General features: G+C 35.4%; 3 protein-coding genes across 5 annotated transcripts; 1 reads left to right on the forward strand and 2 right to left on the reverse strand.

Annotated features, from left to right (window-relative positions):
* Positions 1–542: 542 nt before the first annotated feature.
* LOC141687144 (inositol-phosphate phosphatase) lies at positions 543–3,852 on the forward strand. Its single transcript, XM_074492312.1, has 12 exons — positions 543–666; positions 749–804; positions 923–973; positions 1,504–1,584; positions 1,697–1,800; positions 1,902–1,986; positions 2,272–2,326; positions 2,410–2,453; positions 2,755–2,823; positions 2,927–3,027; positions 3,120–3,176; positions 3,382–3,852. The coding sequence occupies exons 1-12, from the start codon at positions 654–656 to the stop codon at positions 3,470–3,472; spliced, it is 807 nt and encodes a 268-aa protein (XP_074348413.1). The 5' UTR covers positions 543–653; the 3' UTR covers positions 3,473–3,852.
* Positions 3,853–4,131: 279 nt separating this feature from the next.
* Positions 4,132–6,041, reverse strand: LOC141682945 (cytochrome b561 and DOMON domain-containing protein At5g47530-like). Its single transcript, XM_074487633.1, has 3 exons — positions 5,146–6,041; positions 4,783–5,037; positions 4,132–4,704 (listed from the first exon to the last, which is right to left on the reverse strand). The coding sequence occupies exons 1-3, from the start codon at positions 5,755–5,757 to the stop codon at positions 4,384–4,386; spliced, it is 1,188 nt and encodes a 395-aa protein (XP_074343734.1). The 5' UTR covers positions 5,758–6,041; the 3' UTR covers positions 4,132–4,383.
* A 275-nt stretch (positions 6,042–6,316) lies between these two features.
* Positions 6,317–9,237, reverse strand: LOC141683033 (inositol transporter 4-like). 3 transcript variants are annotated; one of them, XM_074487721.1, is made up of 7 exons: positions 9,104–9,237; positions 8,807–8,944; positions 8,640–8,710; positions 8,216–8,551; positions 7,965–8,072; positions 7,092–7,703; positions 6,317–6,960 (listed from the first exon to the last, which is right to left on the reverse strand). In XM_074487721.1, exons 2-7 carry the CDS (start codon positions 8,937–8,939, stop codon positions 6,454–6,456), a joined length of 1,767 nt encoding a protein of 588 aa, XP_074343822.1. In that variant the 5' UTR covers positions 8,940–8,944; positions 9,104–9,237; the 3' UTR covers positions 6,317–6,453. The 3 variants fall into 3 exon arrangements, with proteins under 3 accessions (XP_074343822.1, XP_074343823.1, XP_074343824.1); XM_074487722.1 differs by having other exon boundaries at positions 9,033–9,212; XM_074487723.1 differs by having other exon boundaries at positions 8,807–8,949; positions 9,033–9,212.
* Positions 9,238–19,506: the final 10,269 nt, after the last annotated feature.

The following is a 19,506-nucleotide window of genomic DNA, read 5'->3' on the forward strand; positions in this document are numbered from 1 at the left end:
GCCACATCTTCACCGCTCTGAATTCTTGATATTTTAACATCCTTTTTTTTACGTCCATTGAACCTTTTTTCTAATTTTCTTTTCTAAATATAAAAAAATCAGCAATCATTACAAACTAATTTGAAATACCTTTTTGTTTATAAAAAAAATTTAAAAAAATGAAAGTATAAACTAAGTTATTTCAACATGTAACTTAGCGTACAAGTCGAGACTCAATTTAAAGAATTTATGAGTAAAGTAAAACGAAATCTTAAGTAATTTTTATTTAATGTAAATAGCATCCTTTATATTTTAAATTGAAATTTAACAACTTTTTTTTGACAGTGAAAAACTTAACAACTTTATTTACGAATTTTCGTAAAAGATGTTTTTTATATTTTTTATTTAATTATAAAACAATAACAATTTAGAAAGAAAAAGGGAGCAGAAGTGTAACCGAGTAGGCTATTATTAATTTTGTTTGATTCTTCTCTATACACACATTGGCACTATAAAGTATAAATTGTGTGTGGGTATAATTGTCCATTAACATATATTCTCCCGTTTCCCGTGGTTTGTTTGTATGTGTATAAAATGGGTATTTAGCCCAGAAACCAAAATCAGTGAATCTACAAAACCTGTTGAAATATCTCATCTCTCTTGTTCATCACAACATGGCTCAAAATGGTTCTTTCTCAATCTCCTCCCTCTCTCACTTACATTTGTACTAGTACTAGTAATTCTATTTCTAATATTATTTTCATTTCAGATTCACACTCAGACTACCTTGCCATTGCTGTTGATGCAGCCAAGAAAGCTGGAGAGGTACATCAATATTTATATCTTTTTAATACCCCTTTTCATTGTATGCATCAATTTTATATATCTCTTGTATTTTCTTGGATTATTTAATTATATATTTACATGGGTGTGTGAATTGTAGATCATTCGAAAGGGATTTTATCAGACCAAGAATGTGGAACATAAGGGCCAGGTATATGTTTCTTTTACTCATCCTATGTTTTTATATCTCAAATATCGAATAATTTGTGTTTCTTTAAGAAGCATTCTTTGAAGAGATATTGTTATGTTTGATGTGCTATATGATAAGCCTAAACTAGATTTTAATGGACTTGTGTGGTGGTTAGTGATCTTTTTTTTAAGTGGGAATTAGGTACTGGTTTCGGACTTTGGGATACGTAATTTAAGCTATTTTCGAGTAGTTTTAAGTCGTGATCATGCGGATAAGGCACTGTTGATTGGTCTTAATATATAGGAGAAATTAACTCTAGTTAAATATGTAAAATAAATTATACAAAGGACTGCTTAGATGTAAAATGATCGCTTTGTTGGTTACATGTAAAGCTATGTTTTTATGTTTGTGGCCGATAATCGGTGAAGTTATAATTATTTTGTTAATGAAATGCTAAATCAGATGTAGCATGGCTATCTATCTACAATATGCAGTATAGTTAAAATCCATGTAATGCTCTAACAATATAAGCGATTTTTTTTCCAATGCAGGTAGATTTGGTAACTGAGACGGATAAAGCATGCGAAGATCTCATTTTTAATCATCTTAAGCAGAAACTCCCTGATCACAAGGTAAATTTCCATCTTAAGAAATTTTTTTGTTATGTGAGGTGTTGAGAGTTACTGCTTACTCCAAAGGGTTTGAAATTCTTGGCCTAATTGTGCAAATTGTTGTCCTTGTTAGTTTATCGGTGAAGAAACAACTGCAGCTAATGGTGTAACAGAGTTGACTGATGAACCCACTTGGATAGTTGATCCTCTGGACGGCACGACTAACTTTGTTCATGGGTAGTTGGCTTATGGTTGTCCGAAATTTTGTATTTAATAGTTTGTTTTGATTTTAATATTGATTTTTTGCTTGCTCATGTTTCCAATATAATTACTTATAGGTTTCCTTTTGTATGCGTCTCAATTGGTCTTACAATTGGAAAGGTCCCAACAGTTGGTGTGGTTTACAATCCAATCATGGATGAGGTTAGAACACTTGTACCGTGTGGACATGTGTCAGTTTACTTTGGTTGAGGGATATTGTATCACAATAATCTTCAATCATGTTGTTGATATGATGAATTAAAAAATTTACCCTTGTCATTGGTTCTAGGTTACTCATCCTCTTGTTATCATGTTGTCTAGTTTAGGGTTAATCTTCTATATGCACCAATACTGACAATAGCAGTTAGACTTTTTTGCTGTGAAGTCATTTGTTTGCTAACTTTTGCTGGTTACTGAAGTAAATATGTTATATGGTTTGATATGTAGCTATTTACTGCCATTCGTGGAAAAGGTGCTTTTCTTAATGGAGACCCCATCAAAGGTATCTACTTGTGCTTCATCTGTATCTGAATACTTAGTCAGCTTGGAGTTTTATATTGTCATTCTCTGTTCTGTGATTTGCAGTATCCACTCAATCTGAGCTTGTGAAGTGCCTTCTTGCTACAGAGGTAAAACTTGTGTTTTTTCTTGAAAGATTCTGTCCTATATGTAGCAAAATATAGCTTACTTCTTCCCTCTCAATTATGCTCCTATCTGTGCTTTTCCGGTGAAGTTCTTATTGGCCAAGTCAATAATATATATGAATTCGCTGTCATTGCCTATACTTTAACCATAGTTTATTGTATCTACCTACTTAATTTTGTAACACTTGGAAGATTTTGTCTTGAATTATATGAGTGTTTATATCATCCTGACTCCTGAGTATCAATAAGTGTACAAAAATTGATGATTATGGTGATTTGGTTGCAGGCTGGAACAAAGCGAGACAAGAGTACCTTGGATGCAACAACAAATAAAATTAATAGCTTACTGGCCAAGGTAAAACTAAAGATCTGCTGCTTGAAAGCTAAATTTTTTGTTTATGATGATTACATATTAGCAATGGTAGGCCATTACTAAATGACATTCTATATGCAATTAGGTGAGATCTATTCGGATGAGTGGTTCTTGTGCACTGAATCTATGTGGGATTGCATGTGGAAGGCTTGATATCTTCTATGAACTTGGATTTGGTGGCCCTTGGTATGATCTTGTTCTCTACTCTTATTGATCTTGTTTTTTTTCTTATTGAAGTCTGATGTGCTACATAATTTTTATATTGGTAACTTATTCAGGGATGTGGCGGGAGGTGCTGTGATAGTCGAAGAAGCGGGAGGAGTTGTATTTGATCCGTAAGAATTTTCCTCAACACCATGAATTTTTATTCTGATGCCCTATCAAATTTTCTGTCAAGCAATTAAGACTTGTTTCTGTGTTTGTATGCTAAACTTTGTCACTTGAGTTTTGCTAATTATATTATTATATTTGTTATTAGTTTTAGAGGAGGTGTGCTTCAACATAAATTAACTTCCATAAAACGGAATGGTTCATTTGCAGGTCTGGTAAAGGTTTCGATATTACATCTCAGCGAGTAGCAGCTTCAAACCCACACGTGAAGGATGCATTCATCAAGGCATTGCAGGAATAAGAATAGAGCATCTCTACTGCTAGAAGAAGCTTCAATCTATCAATTAGTCTCTCTACTTCCGGAATATATCAAGCTAAGGCTCTATAATTTTCAGCACAGGGTCCTTATAGGTAGCCAAGAGTAACATTAAAAGTTTTATAACAATGATTTTTCCAATTAGCCTGCAACTTTCAGCAGTGCGAAATTATGTGATATTCAAATAAAAAGAAAAGGCCATTTAGTTGGTACTAGTTACAGATTGGTTTGCCTAAAATTATAAGTAAATCTCAAACCAGGCAGCTTCTTGTAAACTCTTCTATTGTGATGCATTGATTCTAAACACTATTCACTTGGTAGAAATACGCTTGGATTATTTGAATATCATCTCCCGTTTTCAATTATATTAACTATTCTGAATACCATACAATGAGTATTGCCGATAGCTTGTTAATTTTGCTAGACTTTGTCTCTATTATTTTTCCTTGAATCTGAAGCGTTACTGAAGTAGGGGAAGAGTTAAATCTTGGCAGGGGTTAATTATAATATCTTTATAAATAGAATCAATACAGAGGTCAGTTTCCATAGAATCTTGCAATGGCTACTGAGTCTCTTATGAATATCTCTGCAAGTTTCTGGTTATTGGTTATTTCGCAGTTACTAGAAACCACTAAGACACAAAGTACAGAATAAGAAGAGAAATACATTACCATATATGCTACAAAAACATACACATATGAGTATCTGTCTAGAGCGACAGAGTAGATATTTGAATAAGAAAATGATAATTAGAATACTGAGTATACTACAACCCTAAACTCACCAACAAGAAATCTCCTAAAGCTCAGGAATACAGGAAAGTGCAATAAAACATACTGTAATATTGTAACAAACAAGTAGAATAACCACAACCTAATAAGATTACTAGATCTGAACTACACCCTATGGTTTGGCCTTCCACCATATACGTTGTATCGAGTCATGCCATTTGGTGTCTTCTCGACGCTGGCTGCATTTTTCCTTTTCAATACTATACGCCAAGTGAAACCCTCCAAAATTGCGGCACTGATAGACAATATGACAATGATTGCAACATATCCTCTTTGCCATTTCTTGTCTGGGTTCAGGATATCGAATCCTTTGAATATGTTGATTATGCTCAAGAGAATGACCATGTACCCTGTTGTGTGGTGGTAGATATTCCAGTACAACCTGTATTTGTGATCTTTCTGTGGCCTTACAAGCAACGCTAACACCTGAAATTTTAACCAAAAATTACATATTTCACTTCCATAGCATATAAAATTAGATAGGTAGAAACACAATTGTCGTACCTGGAGTGTCCCAAAAACGAAGAGAGTAATGCCAATGTATCGATGAGAGGAGTACTGAATCCCTGGGGAATCTCCGCCAAGTTTGAGGCCAGTTCCCCAACCAACCAGACCAATTATGTAGGCTGTGGTTTGGCAAGAAACATGAAGGTAAAACCATGCAGGGTCTGCTACTTCAAATACTTTTACATATCTTGCTATTATCGCACCAACAGGCATCATAATGCCCCAACTGATGGCATTCAGCACCCCATGAATCTACCATAGGTTTATTTTCACATGATGCATTAGTCATATAAAAATCTAAATCCATTTAAAATTAGCATGTGCTTGTTGAAATTCCAAAAATTAAGAATAAGGACTTACATTCCGTTGCTTGGTCTTAGAATTCCCTCCTCCACTGGTAGCTCCGGGCTCAGCAGAAAGTAAATTTAGACTCCCCGAAGATCGAACATTTGCTCCTGAAATGGCATGCCTCCCGGGATTATCGCTTGCAAGAGGACCATTTTGCCAAACCAGGTTCAAAGTGCTAGTATTTTGAATCTTTAAAGTAGCAAAAATGGTAATCTCATTATTGGCAAAGATAGCTGATAAGTCAGAGACTGGAAATTTCAGATCCCCCTCCTGCAATGTTGTCTTATAGTCCGTCACAGGGGACGTATAAACCCTCATGCTTCCATCAGATTTCTGATAAGCAACAAGAGATTGCGTTCCAACCATGCCTGAAGCATCTAAATTGATACCCCATGCAGCCCAACTTGAAGACGTTATCTTCGTCTGTCTGTAAGCGATCTGAAAATAACCTAAAGAAGGATCATAGGTCCAGTGAAGAAAGGCATCCAACACAGGAAGATCATTGCAGGATGTGAATTGTTTATTGCTTGCAAAACTATACTCGGTACATATTTTGGCAGAGGATGATGCAAACAGAGAAACAAGCATACAAAAAAATAAAACTGCTTTAAGGATTGTGGCCATTTGGACTTTTTTACCTTTCTTCCAGTACCAGGAAATCTTCAAATAAAGGTAAAACTCAGTATCTTGATTTATCAAGTGAAAGTACTCTTTTAAAAAATATGGACTATTTGGAACATGTAAATGTGTGATGAAGGAGTAACGGTATGTAAGTTGTTTATGAGAACATAAGAGGGAGAAAAGATGGTGGAATTATAGAGCCCTACAGGTGAATGAATATGGAAGTGCTGGTGGTTTGAATATTTGGTGAGGAAGATTCTATCTTATGATATAGACAAGCCTTGTTGCCTTGTTGTGATTTGGCACTTGTTAATATCTTTCTTAGGTTTCAACAACTCTACTATAACATCTCAACTTATCTAACTTCAACTGCAATATAAAGTAATCATGAGCTTTGCATATAAGTTTCCTTGGTCAATGTTCTGTGCATGGGTTTAATTGTATTATTTGTGTGCTGCACTTTCCTGAGACCGTCTTAACATATAAAGAAGCTTGTTGAGAAAGAAGGCCACACACATGTTAACAAAGATGCTATCACCAAATCACATTTTTGAATTCCTAATTATTCAACAACTGATTTATTTATTGATAGTTATGGTTCGTTACAGTCTTACAGAAATTAAAAACTCTCAAACACACCCTTGAGTCTAAGACTGGAACCCTTAATCGTCTCTTGTAATTTTGTTACTAAGAAGAGCACTATCGACTAGGCTGAGATTCTTGGGATGTCTTCTTCTCATAGGTCTCGACATCCTTGTCTTTAAGATGACACAGACTTGGTCTAAACCCTTTCTCCAGCATTTTCTCCACTTCCTCGAATTGGAGTCCTTTTGTTTCAGGCACTAAGAAATAGATGGCGAGCATTCCAAGAAAAGAAAATGCTGCAAACAGCAGAAATATACCAGCTGAACCAAGTGCATGAGTCAAACTTAAAAATGATTCGCTTACAATGAGATTAGAGACCCAATTAGCAACTGCAGCAATGCCACATCCCATGCCTCTGTACTTCAAGGGGTATATTTCCGAGTTCAAAATCCAGGGTACCGATCCCATTCCAGGAGAGAACGATATAATGTATAATCCCAGGAATATGACTGCCACGAATCCAATATTACTAGGACATCCTTGACTGTACCATATACGGTGTTCTGAATGGCATGCACCTTTTGTTGCATCATTAACAGCTAAGCATGCTCCTGGGTGATACTTCATATAGATAGTGAAGAATAATTAGATCACAGCTAATTAAATGTCATATTTGAATCTTTGACACTTTTTTCGGTCAAAGAATGTTAGTAAACGTGAGAAATGTTTATTAGTTTATTTGAGTAGTTTACCTGGTTAGCTCCATGGGCACAGAAGGCACATTTTGATGATGCTTCCAAACAAGTCATACAAGTCCAAGAAGGTGGATTTGAAGCTTGGATGTAATTTGAGCATGTAGAGTTGCCACCGAAATGAGCTGACTCAAGTTTACCAACAAGAGGAGCACGGGCAGCAGCTCCATGAAATACACCAGATAAGCTCACGAGGCAGACAAGAACCATAAATATGGAGATCAGCATCAGCCTCCTCCGCCCGTATCTATCTACAAAAGCCATACTAGCGATGGATCCGATAGCATTTAGACCAGATGTGATAAGAGAAAGTGCCAAGGCAGTCTTGTTTGAAGCAAATCCTGCAAATTGAACAATTGTGGGACTATAGTACATGACTGTGTTTATGCCCACAAACTGCTGGGCTACTTGAACTGTGATACCAGCAGAAAGTCCTCTTCGAAAAATAGGATTGCTGAAAGCACTTTTGTATTTTGAATAGAATCCTTCCCCTGTTGAATGTGCATCAGCCTTTTCAGCTTCAAGGGATGACTCCAAGGCTATCATTTCCTTTTCGACTTGGTCAGCAGGATAGATCTTTTCCAAAATAGTCCTCGCTTCTTGCTTCTTATTCTGTTTAAAATGAGCATCCAACCATCAACTATCTTGGTTGTTTTTACAAATACATATTAATCATGATTTTTTTACACAAGCAGAAGGCACGAATTGAAATTTTAACAAGGATACAAGAAACTATATCTTCTTAAACAACTTGTGATATTAGCTAGTAAAAACTGGAAGCACAATGAATCAGTTTCCAACATCTATACATTAAAGTTAATGTCTAAAGAAAGAACTTTCGTATTTACAACTAAAGTAAAGACTGTTATTCACCTGGCTATGTAGCCATCTAGGAGACTCTGGAAGCGTCAACATCAAAAAAAATTGAAGAAGGGCAGGAAGTCCTGCTAGCCCGAGCATCCACCGCCAGGTTCCAGGTGCCTGAAATAAAATTAAGCGAGTTACAGTACTAACGTATCCTTCTTAACCAACCTCTTATGCTCAGATTTTCCGACACAGGACTCTAATAGGAAGTACTAGAGATACAGTTTACAAGACATTGTACACCTCCAAATTTTTCTTACCTTGGTGAAAACTAGATTCATAAGATACGCTAGAAATTGGCCTCCTGTGATTAGCAAAATGTTTGTGCTAACTAGCGCCCCTCTAATTCTTGCAGGAGAAGCTTCTGAAATGTAAAGAGGAGCTGTCATGGATGCCATTCCAACTCCCAAACCGACGAAAACCCTTCCTACAATAATAATCCACGGGCCAACAGCAGCTGCCATCACTATTGAACCGAAAAAGAAAAGAATATCAGCAAGCATAAGTGATTTCTTTCGTCCAAATTTGTCATTCATCCAGCCTCCAAATGCTGCACCAATAATTGCTCCTGCTACAGCCATGCTCACAATAGTTTCCTTGAATATTACAAACATGATAAAGTTATATTGCATCGAAGACGAGATCTGTTTAATTGAACCCCAGAACATATCAAGAAACACCAACCTGCAGCCATGTTTGTTTGTCAACCAAAATGTATTCATCCCGAATGTAAAGCAGGGCACCCGAAATGACACCTACATTCATCATGATTACAATATTTCAGAATTCATTAAACGATTCCGGTGTTTCGAATCGAATGGTAAAAGGGAAAAAGTCGAGCAGAATTTTACCAGTGTCATAACCGAATAGGAGGCCTCCAAGGCTTGCAGAAAGAGCAAGCCTCATGACATAGGGTGTTTTCAAACAAGTCTGCCAACAATCTGTAAATTCAGTTTTATCTGCCTGGGGAACACCTCCCTCCATATTATCTACACTTCAAAAATCTTCATAATATAAACATAGACTCATTCATTTAATAACATACAAGCTGTTAATTTTTAATTCTACACTTCATACATAATAATGTTGTTGAAGAAGCCCAAGCAAATCAATCATATATTGTTGATCATGTTCTCCAGAGAACTTACCTAAATAACTTTATTCTATAGCCTCTTCTTATGATGCTTTTTCTTTAGTTACTCTGCATATAAATTTACACTCACATTGTCTTTAACCAGCTTTCCAAACTCCCAACTCCCTTGGCCACTAGTTACTAGTTACCTGTATATCAGTCCTAGATTTTAATGGGGATATATTTTTGTGCAAGCCCATTATTATTAAATCTTGATTTTTTTTTGGTTTATTTTGTGAATACAAGTCCTGTTGTTATTAATTTATATGTAGCCCATCAAAATCTGCTACAGTTTTTTTTTACATATGGAGTGACAAAAATATATAGTAAGTACTGTCAAATTTTATTTTTTATATCAAATTAAGGTTTAAATTCTAAAATTTTAATTGATAAAAAGATTATTAACTTTTATTAAATATTATAACGCATTTTTTACCCCTAAATTTGCTTGCCAAAAATTCAAAAGTTATCCAATATACAGCAGGACAGGGAGGTGGTTGCAAGAGAAATGTTAATGGTACGAAGCGGTTGTTAAGTTGCGTAAACATAAATCATAAATCATAAATGTATGTTTTTGTTTAAGTTTGAATAAAACATAACGTATAGGAGATTAAAAATACTAAATGTTAACAATTCTGCAAACTGTCATGTCTACGTATTGGGTAGAAAAATCCTATAAAAGTCCAATAGTTACATCAATGCTAATTAATCCCCTCAATGTCTCGAGGTAACAACACTTTAATGCATGGGGAAATATAGACTTTCAGAGTCAAAGGAGAAACTCCGTGTACTAATTCACTTTTAAAATAGGTACCATTAGAGATGAAAAAAGCACTTAGTCCGGGTTTTATCCGGACTTTAAAAGTTTAGGGTATTTTTAAAATGAATCGGGCGGAGCTTTTTTTAAAATTGGGCCGGGCTTCCTAAGAAATATAAGGGCCGGATCGGACCGAACCGGGCTTTATCCGAGCTTTTTATTTATATATTAAAAAATTATTTTAATATTTTATAACTCGAATTATGAGTAGTTTAAATACCGGAGAAAATAATATCTTGATATATCAGATAGAGTAGTTTAGACACCGAAATAAATAATTAATTTTAATATAATATATAAATAATCATATATACCTTAATTGCTTCCAATATTATAATATATTATTTTAAAAATCATAAAAAGTATTGTATATTTTCAAATTTTATATAAAAAATTGGTTTTTTGATCGGGCTTTTCAAAAAGACCGAACTTTTATCCGGGCCGAATCGGGCTTTTATCCGGACTTTTATCTGGGCTTCGGGTCGGGCCGAATTTTCGAGAAAAAAGGAGGCCCATTTAAGGCCCGCGGGCCGGGTCAACCGGGCCGGTTTTTTTTTTCCGGATCGGGCTTTTCGGCCTTTTTTCCACATCGGATTTCGGACTTCGGATTTTTTGAACATCTCTGGGTACCATACACCTAATTGTTTCTGAATATAAGATGTATACTATTAACCTGATTGTTCCCCAAAATAAGAGTATAGACAGGGTAAGACACTAAACAAGTTCATACGTTCGCGAACACTTTGATATTCAATTTAAAAAAAGTTCGGCTCAAATTCAATTCAATTTATAAATGAGTCAAGTATTAACACAATTTTTAAGTTCGCTTGATAAATGAGCTGAATTTGAGCACAACATTGTTAGGTTCGAAATTTCATGAACAAGTTCGATTATAAAATTATTGATCAAGCTCGTTATTGTAGTTCGTGAATATGTTCACGAGCATAATGCGTGCTCGTGAACTAGTATGATTATAAGGTTTGTGAACACGTTCATCCACATAATATATAATATGTGGACACGCTCGTTGATATAACTCGTCAAAAAATCTACAACCTATTAACTATATAAACTCGTATAATATATATTATGAAAATAAATTAAGTAGATAATAATTGTGCATATATTTATATACAAATTACCTTATGTTAGATGTAATTTGATGATATTAGAAGTTAACTATCAGAGTTTGTCACGGAAAATATCAAAGTTTATCATATCAGTGTTTGACAAGGGATGACATTATCGGTGTTTGTCATCAGAGTTTATATCAGTATCTGTTAGAAGTTATATCTCGGGAAGTGATCGATTCTGTGATAACTAACATGATTTACAGATATTTGTCGGTGTATGACATTACTTATTTGTAGCAATTAATATTTGGATATTTATTAGGATTTCTTATTCATGTATATCATATCAACTATATTAATTGTGTAACTCTGCATATATAAGCACAAATTAGGTTAACATTTGATGTGTCGATTATTGTTTTTATCATTTTGTGTAACCTAGCAGCTCTAAAAAATATATGTTCATCTTTTAAGAGAGTTTTGAAAACAGTTTTTATTCATTAATATAAAGATTCATTAATATAAAGATTGTTATTCATACTTGAGTTTTAATTCGATTTTATTGTCAATGTTGTATTCACCCCCTCTATAATATACTTAAAGGCCTAACAATTGATATCAGAGTTTGCTGTTGATACACAAACAATTTAAGATCCATGAAAGAATCTATAATGGGAGACAAAGAAACTCAAACACAACCACCCCAATCCACAAACCAAATCAACAACAACATGAGCAGATATGAAACCTTCAGAGTTTCAATCCTGAAAGTGAATAAATACCATATATGGAAAGTTAAGATGACTATGTGTCTGGAAGATGCAGATCTTAAATATCTAAATAGGATTTATGATGGTTCTTACAAACCTAAGAAATTAGTTGTCTCTGTTGCTGGTGAGACTGAGAAGATGGTTGATAAGGAAAAGAAGAACTATATTGATGAAGACCTTGCATCTATCATGAAAGATGTTAAAGTCAGACATCTCTTACAAAGAAGTTTGGATAGTGTTATGTTCAACATAGTAATTGGATGTAAATCTGTCAAGGAGATATGTGATACTTTGGAGGTTAAATGTCAAAAAACCAATGCTATTAAAAAGAATAAGAAAACTATACTCAAACAGGAGTATGTGCACTCTGACTCAAAAGCTGATGAATCATTGACTGAGATCTATGACATGTTTCAAAAATTGCTAAATAATTTGTCACTTGTTGAAAGGAATTAATTCAGAAGATTCAAACTTAAAGTTTCTTCTTGCACTCCCTGAAAAGTGGGATTTAAAGGTCGCATCCATAAGAGATAATTATGACCTTGAAGATACATCTCTGGATGAGATCTATGGAATGCTCAAGACTCATGAACTGGAGATGGGGTAAAGGAGCAAGAGGAAAGGGTCAAGGACTAAAAAGTTGCACTCAGGGTTGAAGAGAAACCAAGATAAAGAGCTGTGAGAAAGGTGTTGGATCTATCGAATCTTGGCCCTGCATTTTATGATATTAATTAAAAGAGTACGAATAAAACATTAACCTTAATTGCTACGGCGCAAGCGATTCAAATCCACGTCTTCTACTGTATTCCCTGATTCTCCTTGGACGAAGTGTGGGCTTCGATCTCCCAAGGTGTACCACTCCCAAAACTCTGAAATTCCAAAACCCTAGCTGGCTCCTTGAGAAAAACGGTTGTCCCTAGGATGTGATTTCATTTTTTGTGTGTTAACCCTAGGTTTAGGAGAATGAGAATATTTATAGGCTACAATAGGGATCATGGACCATTAGGTCAGGCCTTCCAATGACATTTCGGGTCAAGCCCAATGTTATTAAATATTAATTCAATCCACCAAAGAATAAATATTTGCACTACCTTTCCTAATTTTGTAAATTAATTATTTAATTCGGCTCCCATAGTAATTGCTTATAAATTTCCCATGTTAAAGATATCGCATGTCCATTAATTAAATTAATTTATGACAATTAATTTAATCAATATCTTTTATCCTTGATCATCCACTCAACCTTATAATTATGCAAGAACAAATCTGCCTGCAGGACTAAATCATAATTATCTCTATGAGCTTTCAAGAGGACATCATCACCCAAATATATTTTTCGGACACAGTTTTCTTTTATAGTTAATATCCCACTCTGTATATAATGTCATTGCCCAATACATTTGATAACAAGACTAACCATAAGTTAAAAATAATTACATAAAAACTGACAGATTAATAAATACAACTTTATACATTTGATGATTACATAAATTTAATAGTTACAACCATCAAGTGAATTTCTCATAGCCTGACTATTTTCTAATGAGGTCCTTTAGGTTTACAAGCACCTGGAGTTCTTCTATTATTTCATTCCCTCTTAGAGCTTCTACAAGCTTAAGTCAATCATCCAATGAGTAACCATTTAAGTAATCAACTCTGAATCTTGAGAATCTGCCAACTTGTATGTTCAGAAAATGTCCATCATTTGATATTCTACTCACCCCATTGCCTTGAGCTCATTTGACCTCTGCTCAAACATCTCTATCTCCTTAGCATATTTTCTATCCCTTTCCTTCTTTTCGGCATTCAATCTTGCATGCCTTTCATCCCTTTCCCTCAACCTTTCAGACATTACAGCCTTCCATATTTTAGTGTTTGTGTCCTTATCCTTCATTAAGCTGATTATCCTCTTCAATTCTGTGGTTGAAAAAGTTTCCATTACTATCCTGCTAAGCAAAATGAAGGATCTATCCATGTAGTAGATTCAGACTTCTGCTAAATATACAACACAAACTTTGACAATTTCTTCAGATAGTTGTTGGAAAAAGTCATCATCTATGATGCACATGTTTAGAGGCAGAAAGTCAGTTTGATTAAAACAGTTTCAGATGACCACAACACCAGCTTGCATTTTCTTTGGTTTTCTTCCAACAGTCTTGAAGTGAGTTATGGTTAGAGGCTTGAATGAAGGTAGGTTTGTGATTTTCTTTAGTGTGACATGGCTTGATCTGATTGGTAGCTTGAGTAGGGTGTTTGTAGTTTATTTTTATAAGTATTTTGGTTTTTGAGGTAGGTTTGATTGAGATAGTGTTTGTCTAGGCTTGGTGGTTTGAGTTTGTGAGATTTGGATTTGTTGGGCATGTTTCTTAGTTCCTTCTTCTTCTCCCCTTCTCCTCCTTCTGCTATCTTCGCCCCTCTTCCTTTCATCCCTCTTCTTTTCATCCTGCTTCTTCTCTTCTACTTTGTTGCTAGTTGCCTTGGTAGATTGACTTGGATTTGAGCCATAAGGTTTTTGCTCATCATCATCCTTTTTATCTCTCGTGTAGAATTGAGTAATTGGCAACATGGTTTCTGCATTCTGCAAGTATCTTCCCAAAATCCTGATCACTTCCTCATCTTCAACAGTCTTGTTCTTCTTTCTCTTTAGGTCAGTTTCCAATGTCATGACTAGTCTTAGATTACCCCTAACACAGTTCTTGGGGATTGTGAAATACTTGCACTTTTTGGTTTATGGACAGATGTAGCCCACTCTCTTGCTTGGATGAAGATAGGCTTTAGAAAAAGCAGCTATCTGAGCTTTTTTGAGTTCATTAAGCAATTGGATGTCCTCTGGAATGACTTGATTAACTCTATCAATTATTAAATTCAGCTCAGATGCTCTCATGGATTGAAGATTTGAGAGAGACACCCGTGGACACATGTCCAAACCAAAATCATTTACATTGGCCACTATCCTTTTCTCCAAAAAGTTGTCAACATTTACAATCACCACTCTCAGAAAATTGATGTTGTTGGTCAAAACTATGTTTTAAGTGATGTACCTGTTGTGAAGAGAGACTCTTAGCACCATTAATAGCTCATTGAACTCTTTGTCTTGACAGGGTCCTTGTGCAGCTTTTTAAAGTCTGTCTTTTCCAACATCTTGAGAAAATTTTACTTGTGTAGAGATTTGACCAGATGGGATGTAGATTTTCCAGCTTCCTTTAATTGCATACCAGCTTCTTTGGATTGTTAAATTCTAGCTTCTATCTCCCCCTTTGTCTTGGTAGCAGACAGGAGTATAGGAGTTGGAATTTCTGGTCTAACAACTTCAAGTAGAGCAGGTAGTGGAACATTCAAGGCACCCATAATAGCTCCCAAAAAAATAGAATTCTGTGTTTGGAGATGTCTGTGGGACTCTACTAGGGTCCTTATGTCATTTTGTGACTCTGCGCTAGAGTAGTGAAAGCTGTGGCCTGAGCTGTGAGTGAGTCATTTGAGGCTTGAAGATTTGAGACTTGTTGTTGAAGAGACCGAGTTTGGAGATTTGTTGAGGTGGAGATTAGTTGTTGTGAGCTTGATGAAAGAGGAGCACCAAAAGTTGCTAGAATAGATTCCTTCCATCAATAATGCTGAGGGTTCATATCTGGCTTGGTGGAGTTGATCCAGTTTGACCCTTGTGTCATTATTATTTGTGATTTAATTTTGTACAACTTCATGAAGAGCCATAAATTACTGCTTTAAAATTTTGATGCTTTGTTCCATACTGGTCACATCAAACCTGGCCATTTTATCATCAAATTTGTTGAATTTATTCTTGATCTCTACCTGAGTTGGCACAAGGTCATCCAGTTTATCTTTCACCAATCTCATGCTTCTGTCTTGATGACTATTCAGTGTCTATTGTAGTGTTTTACCAATAAGGTGAAAAGTCTTGAGTTGTGCCTTGTAGACTTCTGTACTAGCATCATAAACTTCCCGTGGACTGAAAGTCTTGACATTGCTTCCTAGGATAGTGGCATACTCTTCTATGAATCTAGCCAAAACCTCATCCATTTCCAAGCTAAAATTCTTATTTAGCCAAACATCAACATTCATATCCTGCTCAGCATCATTGAGAATCTTTTGTTGTTGTTCTTCAATATCTGTTTTATATGAAAGCAAGATAGCCTAATAATTCTGATTGGACATGCCAGTTGTGAGTAGCTGTTGGGTGATGTTTGCAAGGCTAGATAGTTGGTCCACAAGGAGATCATTCATTATTATTGGCTGAGTTTGAGCATCCTAGAGCCATTGTGAGATGAGGTATGAAGGTTGTGTGGGATTGGAGGTAGATGGGATGTTAGTTTGGTTTGAGGTGGAGGATTAAGAGGTGGAAGGTAACCTTGTGTTTGGAATCACAGTTAAACTCACAGTAGAAATTGTGGTTGTGACAGTGTGTTATTCACCAAAAGTGGGAACCTCCATTTGAATTGGAGGGGATTTGACCAGGTTACTGTCATGTACCATGGCCTCAAACCCTTGTTCTTTTTGTAAATAACTGGCACTTGAATGTGCTTGGCTTGTCACCCCAATAGTTGGATCATTGATAATTGGACTCCTAGCTTCAACTGACAAAGAAATTTCAGTCGGGGTTTTGAGGGGAGTTATCCCTATATGAGGAACCTCCAATTGAATTGGAGAGGATCTAGATAGCTCCCCCCTCAGGAGTACTACCCTCAAATCTTTCAATCTCTGAAGATTGATTTACATATGAAGGTGCATTTGGTACTACCATATGGTCTCCAGTAAAAACTGATAAAACCCTGTATTTTTGTTGATGTCATCAAGGTCTATCCCAGAGTGTAGTCTCTCCCCAACTGAATGTGGTTCCTGAGTGGTGAGCACAGTCTCTTGAACTGTGTCACTTAATTTTGACAATACTTGAAAAGTAGATTCAAGTGTTTCATTATATGTATAAGAAATTTGAGAAATAAGATTAGTGATTTGAGAATTGACTGTTGGCAGCTTCCCCTGAATATATGAGGGAGCTTCAAATGATGTGCTCTCATTATGTGTGTCATCCTTATTCCTTCTTTCATAAACTTGAGTGTGTTCAAGTTGTGGTGCAGACTCTTTACAAGATGCACTGGGGAGAGTGCTTTGTTCAATAGAGACACCATGTTGAGATAATGCCTATAGAGTCTGTTTTAATCCCTCTTTTACAACTGCATCCTTTTGGGAAGATGCAGAGGTGGCCAATTGAATGGTCAACTCAGTTTTCTTGGTCTTCTTTGGCTTTCTGATCAGGTGAGACTCAGGTTCTGTTTGTTCCTCACCACTCTCAGTAATTACTGTTAAGGGTGCATTCTTTCTCTTCTTCTTACTCACTCCACCCTGTTGTGAGGATGAAGTGATTGGTTTCCTAGATTCTAATGGTGGAGAAGAAATGGTCTCAGTTTGGGAAGGCCCCTGTTGGTGTTCCTGTGTTTGTTCTTCCACGGGTACATGAGCCATAACTATACTAGATAGGGGTGTGCACGGTTCGATTCGGTTCGGTTTTTACCGAAAACCGTTAGCGAACCGTGTATGTCGGTTCAGTTCGGTTTCTAGCTATTAACCGTAACCGAACCGTTCGAAACGGTTATTTTCGGTTCGGTTAACCGTTTATCGGTTTCGTTTTTTTTCGGTTTTTATTTTTTTTTTAAAAAATAATTATTTAATATAATACTAAGAATATTTATAAACGTTATTTAATATAAATCTAAGAAAATTAATTATTTAGTATAATGTAACAAACAAGTAGCATCGTTAAATGAGGGATTCGTATTGATGAATTAATAGAGCTATAATATGAATGACTATCGACAAGTCCAAGTGCAAGTAAATGACTATCATAATCCATCTACAGGCCCAATAACAAAAGGTTTTTAAAATTCTTATATAAATTTGGCAAGTATCATATACTCATATTTGTATAAAATAGATAAGTAAATAAATATATATTAAATATTTTAAAATAATACTAGCGGTTTGGTTTTTCGGTTCGGTTTTAAGGATAAAACCGTAACCGTTACCAAACTGTCCGGTTGGTTCGGTTCGGTTACGGTTTTTTTCGGTGCGGGATTTCGGTTTTTCGGTCCGGTTTCGGTTTTTCGGTTTTTGTTTGCTCACCCCTAATACTAGATGTGACTGTAGACCTCATGTCAGGCATAGGGTAAGGGTAAGTCCTGAATCTCTCCAACATAAATGGAGTAATTCTAAGACTTACATGTACCTTATTCTTTGTAATAAGTGAACCAAATAGTATTTTGGACACCTGTTTACAATTGCCTATCTTTGTTCTATCAATACCATTAAGTAAATGAATGTCTTGAACTTTATGATTTAAAGTAGTCTTTATAAACCTAGGAAAGAAAATTTCCTCACCTCTTGTGGCCAAAGGCATTGTAAACCTTGTGCTGAGTTCCTACAGAATCAAGAGCCCCATATTTAGGTGTTTGTTGTGAGCCATGGAGAACACCTGCTTCTGGACCACACTTGAGATGTTGTCATAGCCTATCTTCCTGCAGGTGAAAGCTTTCAGTATGGAATCAAACAAGAATGACCATTCCCTACTCAAATGCTTCTTGTTCAAGCTGGCAAGGTTGATCCTTTCACTGTAATTGATGAAGTCCATGAATTCAGTTAGTTCTTGTTGAGTAGGCACCTCCACCAAGTTATTAGTAGGAATGCCCAAAGCCAGGTTGACTTCATTCTCAATAAATTCCACCTTTTGGCCTTGGATTGAGCAGTTAACCACCATGGATACAGCTTGGTTCTCATGCACAACTGTCTTAACCACAACTGAGTTCCAGAAATCATGGAGAACATCCAGGTACATAATAGGATTTGCAGTTAGAGCACCTGCAAAGTATGTCTCAGATATAAACTTGACAAAGCTCTTGAAACTGTCAGGAGCTTGGTTTGCATTTATATAATATAGAAATACAGATTAATATTAGGATTATTTATAGATAAATATATAAATATATATATAGGATTTTGGTCCACAATCCCAGGTGGTTGTAGTAACCACCTTCCGCATTGAGGCATTGCGGCAGTACCTACAACATTGTTTCATTGCACCTTCTGCAATGAAATAATGCTGTAGGTACTGCCGCATTGTTTCATTGCACCTCCCGCAATGAAACAATGAAGCAGTGATTTAATTTCTTAAATAACAAAAAATCATATTTTAATGAATTAATTTGTTTCCGATAATAACGGAGTTAAAAAGTATATAATTAATTTTAAGAACCACTTATTCTATATTTTCTAATTTTATTACTACTTCCCATTTATATTATCAATTGTATAATGAGTTAAGAATTTAAAATTAAATTAGATATATAATCTGAAAAATAATTAAAATATTAGTTTTAATGAAAAACATAAAAAACCGCAGATGATAACTGAAATGTATGAATGGAATATTGCTATGATTGTCTAAATCTTTTTTGAGTGAATTCTAATCAAACTATTTTAATTTAAATTTTAAATATTTCAAAATTATGTATAATAACACATTTGTACTGTATAATGAAGTTATATTGAATTAAATATTTTTTTCTATACAATTTTTCCATTTAAAAAAAATAAGAATAAAATGGTATAAAAAATCTCTCCCGCAATGTGTCAATGCGGGAGGTGTTAATCACAACCACATCATATGTAAAATACGGCGGCGGGTGGTTGAAGAGCCACCTGCCGCATTGTTTCATTGCAACTGCCTCAATGAAACAATGCGGCAGGTGGCCGA

Source organism: Apium graveolens, chromosome 9 (assembly GCF_009905375.1).
Source record: "Apium graveolens cultivar Ventura chromosome 9, ASM990537v1, whole genome shotgun sequence".
Classification (NCBI taxonomy): domain Eukaryota; kingdom Viridiplantae; phylum Streptophyta; class Magnoliopsida; order Apiales; family Apiaceae; genus Apium; species Apium graveolens.

Bases quoted from the DNA above. Each gene is read 5' to 3' on its own strand.
- LOC141687144 (XM_074492312.1), top strand. The intron at 805-922 runs GTACATCAATAT...TGTGAATTGTAG, and splicing joins CAGCCAAGAAAGCTGGAGAG to ATCATTCGAAAGGGATTTTA. The intron at 1,801-1,901 runs GTAGTTGGCTTA...AATTACTTATAG, and splicing joins ACGACTAACTTTGTTCATGG to GTTTCCTTTTGTATGCGTCT.
- LOC141682945 (XM_074487633.1), bottom strand. From the start codon at position 5,757: ATGGCCACAATCCTTAAAGCAGTTTTATTTTTTTGTATGCTTGTTTCT. The intron at 5,038-5,145 runs GTAAGTCCTTAT...AACCTATGGTAG, and splicing joins CTAAGACCAAGCAACGGAAT to ATTCATGGGGTGCTGAATGC. The intron at 4,705-4,782 runs GTACGACAATTG...TTAAAATTTCAG, and splicing joins TCGTTTTTGGGACACTCCAG to GTGTTAGCGTTGCTTGTAAG.
- LOC141683033 (XM_074487721.1), bottom strand. From the start codon at position 8,939: ATGGAGGGAGGTGTTCCCCAGGCAGATAAAACTGAATTTACAGATTGT. The intron at 8,711-8,806 runs GTAAAATTCTGC...TGATGAATGTAG, and splicing joins CCTATTCGGTTATGACACTG to GTGTCATTTCGGGTGCCCTG. The intron at 8,552-8,639 runs GTTGGTGTTTCT...GTAATATTCAAG, and splicing joins ACAAACAAACATGGCTGCAG to GAAACTATTGTGAGCATGGC.